The 6,611-nt window shown below is 41.3% G+C and overlaps 1 protein-coding gene across 5 annotated transcripts in view; it reads right to left on the bottom strand.

Moving 5' to 3' along the window:
- specc1la (sperm antigen with calponin homology and coiled-coil domains 1-like a) overlaps window positions 1–6,611 on the bottom strand; it is a 294,908-nt gene that overhangs the window by 183,888 nt on the left and 104,409 nt on the right. For all 5 annotated transcript variants that reach the window (XM_043716192.1, XM_043716191.1, XM_043716194.1 and 2 more), the window contains 2 exons: window positions 4,099–4,262; window positions 920–1,026 (listed from right to left, as the gene is read on the bottom strand). In XM_043716192.1, coding sequence (XP_043572127.1) covers window positions 920–1,026; window positions 4,099–4,262 — 271 coding nt within the window. The remainder of the gene's footprint in view (window positions 1–919; window positions 1,027–4,098; window positions 4,263–6,611) is intronic.

Raw genomic sequence — 6,611 nt, 5'->3', positions numbered from 1 at the left:
ATCGAATGAGACCATAGTTTCTTCCTTGTCTATGTGTATATTTCTGATGATGTCCAAGAATTCCTGTGTTGATTGTATAGAGTGTTTGGATCCGCTGATCAGGTGTTTCAGCTTCTGCTGTAGTTCTTTAGCCAGTTTGTGTGATGGTGTCCCTGGTAGTGATACTATGGGTCTGAGTGGGATGTCTGGTTTGTGCACTTTAGGTAGTCCATAGAATCTGGGGGTAGTCCATAGAATCTGGTATCTGCAAGTAGTTGTTGCGCTTTTTGGATGTAGTCTGCTTTGTCCAGGATGACCGTCATTCTGCCTTTGTCTGCTGGTAGTATGATTATGTTGTTATCGTTTCTTAGTGATTTTAGTGCTTCCCTCTCCTTGGTGTTGCAACACAAATTCCCAGCTCGGCGAAGAGAACCACAACAACGAGCACCTGAGCTACAAATCTTCTCACAAACTTTGATCACTGGTTTCATTTCTATTTCTTCAGAAATGAGAATGCTTAGTCTAACAATAAAAACGCACAGTTTCTACAAATAATATCAAGATTTGGGGAGATGTAAATGGAATAATTTGCAAGGAAACAACTTAAATTACTCATTAAATGGCATATGGAGGAACCTCCATTATCTGAAGGCCACGGGCGGGGAGTATTTCGTTTGGTTAATTGAATTCCGGATTATCGAATGCCAGATAACAGTTTAGCCAAGCATCGGAACCTTGCAATCTGGCCAGATAATCCGATATTCGCAGAACTGAAAGCCAGATAATCCAGGTTCCTCTGTATACCCAAGACTGTGAAATTTATGAGAGAATGGAAAGATCAAGATTTGAAGCATGGTTCAATAATCTCTGCTCCAGGAATTCAGAGTAGAGGAAAACTCCCCAGGCAAACATCCAGTTGTGCACTGGGTGACTTACTAACCTGCATTGGTGACACAGCAGCTGCTGGTGGTGTTTTCAGAGGGCTTGGGCTGAGAGGGCTTCGTGGAATGGTAGCTGTAGTAGTAGTAGTAGTAGTATTAGGTACAACTGGAAAAAGAATAACTTTTGATTTAGTAATTTGGTTCACATTCACAATTTTAAAATATAATTCTTCTTCAGTGGCGTATCACAGCCCAATTAACAGTACGTATACTCAACTCAACTGCAACAGTCAGAGATCCACAGCACAGAAAAAGGCCCTTCATCCTAACTCGCCCACACCAGCCAAAGTCCAATAATGCAAAATGTCAATTGTGATATTATGTAAGTTCAGGAAGATTGCAGAGTTACAATGACACATTTATTCCTGGTGAAGGGTACTGCTCAAACTATATGTTAAAAATTTAACATAAGTAAGATCAGCCATATATAACTAATATAAAACTTTATAGGTGCAGCCAGTTTATTCCTCCTGCATTACGTTATCTGTCTTCTCTGTACACCATTTTTTTGCATTTGAATTACAGTATTTAAAACAGCGGTCAGCTGGCATCTGGGCATCCCAAAATAGTTTCCTTTTAGAGAGGAGGATGACAGACATGTTAAAAAAAAGACCCAGATTTTCTGATGGCCTGATAGTCTTTTGTGCAGCACAGATGGGAGTTGCACGTGAGGACAATGTGGAATTCCTAATGTGGCAAACTCTGAGGGAATTCCCCAGGGAATTGTAGATTCCAATCAATTCCCGTATGCCTGGAATTCTCCAGAAGTATCCAGTTTAATCAGAACATTCACAGGGTTCTGCTGCAATTAAGGAAAGTGTTACCCAGTAAAGATTAAGCAATTAAATACGTAATCTAAGTCCTGGGTAACTATTAGACTGACCACCATCTCCTTCACTCCAGCAACATAACATAAAACCTTAACCACACCTTCTCTGGAGACTGTAAACCACTCTACACCGGACCCTACGACATAACACCCTAAATCCAATATCCTCCACACTGCTGAGGCCTGACAATACCCGGCCCCAATACCATCCTTACTCCTCTGCATCCACTTGGTACCCTACTGCTCTACCGACCAGGAATTCGAACCTCATATTTACCTGTCAGATTTCAAGTATTCTCTGCATTTCTGAAGGAGCGCTGATCAGATTCTCCTGTTAGTGATTTGGAGTTCTTTCTTAGTGTAACAAATGTAGGAATAAGTGGCCACCAACTGTGATTGTTAGTCCTCAGATGTTTATATAGTTTACAAAGACAATATTATCCAAATGAGTCAAGAAAGAGCATTGCTCAATAGCTTGAGTAGCCAAAGTAGTCTGAGACAATAGAGGAAAGATGTCTACAGTAATGTGGACTCAGCCAGTCTTTCCACTAAAATCAGAATTGCAGTGAGGGGATGAGAACGTGTCCAGGAATTTAAGGTTGGCGTGAAAAAAAAGATTAAATTTAGGAGCAAATTACTGCAGATGCCGAAACCTGTACTGAAAACAACAAATGCTGGAGATCACAGTGGGTCAGGCAGTATCCATGGAAAGCAAGCTAGTATTTCAAGTCTAGATGACTCTTCAATAGAGCTGATGTGAAGTGTAGAGGGGACAGCATTTATGCAATAGTGGGACATAGAGTGCTGGGGGAGGAAGGGTATTGATACCACAGATTGAGTGAGAATGGCAGAACAACGGTGTGTCCAACTGCCAAACTTGAAAAAAAAGTGTCCCAATGAAGTTGGGGAGGACGGAGAGAGGACATGGTGACAGAGTATGTAACAAGCAAAGCTAAGTTTAGGTCAGCAAATATTGACTATGGTTTCTGCATAGTTAATGAATCAAACAAGAGTACATTTCCCAGTTGGCCTAGCCCAATTAAGTATTTCCTAAGTGATTTGATACTGAAAGTCTAGGTGCCCACACAGCAAGTTGCCCATCTCAAACCTGCTACTGAGGAGACATGTTCATTCTCATAAGGAGGGGAAACTAGATTATTGAAAAGAAGCTAGTTTCCAAAATTACAAAGTCATTGGCTTACATTTACAAAGGTACCATTTAAATGTACTGCAGTCAATACTAGAGACCACAGAATTTGAGGGCGGCACGGTGGCACAGTGGTTAGCACTACAGCCTCACAGCACTAGAGACCCGGGTTCAATTCCCGCCTCAGGCAACTGACTGTGTGGAGTTTGCACATTCTCCCCGTGTCTGCGTGGGTTTCCTCCGGGTGCTCCGGTTTCCTCCCACAGTCCAAAGATGTGCAGGTCAGGTGAATTGGCCATGCTAAATTGCCCGTAGTGTTAGGTAAGGGGTAAATGTAGGGGAATGGGGGCGGTGTGGACTTGTTGGGCCGAAGGGCCTGTTTCCACACTGTAAGTAATCTAATCTAATCCTGCTTTGCCTAATCTGTGCAAGAAAATAGTGGCCCAGATTTACTGATCAGATACTTTTCTTTAAAGGAGGTCTTACTGAAAATTTGCTGCAAGAAACGTTCTTATGTGAAGCAAAATTCACCAAGCCAAGCTGAGAGAGGACTCTGGTGACACTGCCTCCTTTTGCAGCAGGAAGTGCTGTTTTTTTATTTAAAAGCCTGTTAGCCACTTTGAAAGCTAAGAGCAGATAATTGTGAGGCATGGCACCTGAGAGTTTGGGTCCAGTGAGTGGGGAAGGTCAGGTGATCCAGGGTAAGAAGTGATCAGATGGGTCAGTGGTAAGTCAGGAGTTCAATTTAAGTCACCCAGGTGTTGGCGGAGTATTAATCCTTTAATTTTTCCTGGATAACTATTAAGCCTCGGTCAGTTGAACGTTTAGAGGTTTCTGACTCTGTCTCAGACTAGGGGACATTTTCAAAAAGTTCCAAATGCAGAGTAACTGCCCCAAGGAAAATTCCAACTTCCTCGACACATCCCATTGAGTCATCTTTGTTGGGACTTTCACCATGGTTTTGATGCGCAATTCTGGTTCACACTAGTCTGCAATGACCATCTTGCTGTTGAAAGATCTGAGCCAGTATGTCTCAGTGCAGTGGGGAATGTCAAGATTCACAACAATGTTTTGTAATAAAACACAAATAGATTGACCTTAATTGAACTAACGAAAGCAATTTACTATTTTCTGCATTCATAACAGTTTTTAAATATCAGAGTATTTCTAAGTAGAAACAGAAAGAGAAGTAGAAATGTTACCTTGGGAAGCACTGTCGAAGGATTTAATTAGAGTTTTGACAGTTGGTGATGGTTCAGAGGAGGTAGATGATCTGCGACTCAGACCCATACCTTGTCTTAAAGCTGCCAGATCACGCTCTACAGCATTCATGTAATTGTACATACGCCCCCGCTCTTCATCCTGCCTAAAGATCAAAATAGGTAGACTACTATGTATAAAGTAAATATCACAGCTTAGCAAGCACAATCACCCCAGAACCCAAATTTGATTATACTGTGCTGTCAGTTGTGGCTTGGATTATGTTAACATTAAAGCCGGAAGGAATACTTTTCTTGTAGCAAACATTTAAGCTGAAAGGAATTCTTTTCTTGTACCAGGATTTATATACACAAAGTCCTACAATCAGTAACTGATCTCAGTTGTAACATAACACAGAGTCATAGAGATGTACGGCATGGAAACAGACCCTTCGGTCCAACTCGTCCACGCTGACCAGATATCCCAATCCAATCTAGTCCCACCTGCCATCACCTGGCCCATATCCCAGGAGCCAAACATTTACCCAGAAGCTGCAGATACAAATCCTGGTCGTGCAAAATGAATTAAATCTCGCAGTTGTGGCTTGCTACCTCGGGATTCCCTCACCATGCATAAAATTGGAAAACTCTCAAATAGGAAAAGTTTTAGCTGTAACAAACATTTTTCAAACCCAATCCTATCACCTCACTATATCCTGAATCAACTCTTTCCAAAACCATTTCCAGTTATTATTCAGTCAGTTTACATTGCTTCATTCCACAATCCCATTATATTTTGGATGCTCTCACTCCTAAATATATCTCACTTAAAATTAGAATCTTATGGTATCACGGGGCCTTCACTGCACTAGTCAATTCACTTGGTTCAACTTTGGCAATTCTTTTTAAAATCATGAAACTTTTATTTCTGCTTCTCAAAATATAAATTTCAAAGTGACCAAGATCAAATCTGTTAAAACCTCATTCTCAACATAGCAACACTCATTACATTTGTCTGTACAATAATACTGAAAGAAACATAACATAGGAACAAGGGTTTGCAAGGAGTGGCTTCGTAATTTCAATGAATGGATGTCTCACTTACCTATTGTTATTCTTTAGCCAATTGCTGATTGATTTTGTGCTGAGGACACTTTTAGCCTGCTGTTCTGAAACATGTATTAAGGGTCATGGAAGATTCTCAGGCTTCAATTATTTTTAAGTGGCTTAAGCCTTCCTATTTGGCTATGCTTGGAATATTTCTTCTGACTCCTCTTGCCCTCTATTAACTGAACATTCGCTTTCCAAACAGAAACCTGGTCTAGACTGTCAGAGATTTGTGTATGGAAACATAAAATATGCGAAGGACAATGCTCCTTCTTATGACTTGCTGACAAGAACTGAACCCTTCACCGGAGAGAATCTAAACAGGACTTTGTACAATTGCATAATTCCTTTTGACTTATTCTGTACTTGGGCTGACTGCTTTATAAAGTCAGAGCTGAAAATGTGTTGCTGGAAAAGTGCAGCAGGTTAGGCAACATCCAAGGAACAGGAGAATCGGCTTATGCCCGAAACGTCGATTCTCCTGTTCCTTGGATGCTGCCTGACCTGTTGCGCTTTTCCAGCAACACATTTTCAGCTCTGATCTTCAGCATCTGCAGTCCTCACTTTCTCCTGCTTTATAGAGTCAGACTCGTGTTCTATTCCGGAGCATGTATCCCTGCTCAATTTTGGAATCATGTTCCAACACTATTTGTTCATTTACAATACATTATTAAATCTGTTTGGGTATTTGCCCAAATCTTTCTGCAACTATTTGTATTGTTTTTACTTGTATCATTCCTCCCTGCAAAATTTCAAATCAGCAACAAACATGTCGGTTTTATTAACAAAGCATGATGATAATTTAATTCATTCACTAACGATTATAAACTGCACCTGACATTCCTACAATTTTTATGCATGTAGAATGATCTGGACACTTTGTGGAGCTGTAACCTGAACCTGCTAGGCATAACACAAGCTGCAGAAGATTAAACAATTATTCTGTGTGACTTCAAACTATGCTTACTTTGGGTGATGAGTTTCCATTCTCAAAGGAGTAGGTAACTGAAACATAGCTCCATCTTAGCAGCAGGATACTAATCTGGATAATTCATGGTACAGGTTGTTCTCCTATAATGTACCTGGACCATCTCAGGCATCTTCCTCCCCTTCCTGGATCTCTCCATCACCATCTCCGGCAACCAACTAAATCACAGACATCTATTACAAGGCAACAGACTCCCATGACTACTTAGGCTACACCTCCTCCCATCCTACTTCCTATAAAAACACCATCCCTTATTCCCAATTCCTCTGCCTCTGCTGCATTTGTTCCCAGAATGACCAATTCCACCTCACAAAGTCGCAGATAGCCTCCAAGATCGCAACTTCCCTTCCCACATGGATGACAATGCCCTCCAGCGCATCTCCGCCCTTGAACCCCACCCCTCCCAATGCAACAAGGACAG

The sequence above is a fragment of the Chiloscyllium plagiosum genome, chromosome 25 (genome assembly GCF_004010195.1).
Source record: "Chiloscyllium plagiosum isolate BGI_BamShark_2017 chromosome 25, ASM401019v2, whole genome shotgun sequence".
Classification (NCBI taxonomy): domain Eukaryota; kingdom Metazoa; phylum Chordata; class Chondrichthyes; order Orectolobiformes; family Hemiscylliidae; genus Chiloscyllium; species Chiloscyllium plagiosum.
Note: the sequence above shows the minus strand (reverse complement) of the source record. Positions and strands in the feature narration are given on the sequence as shown.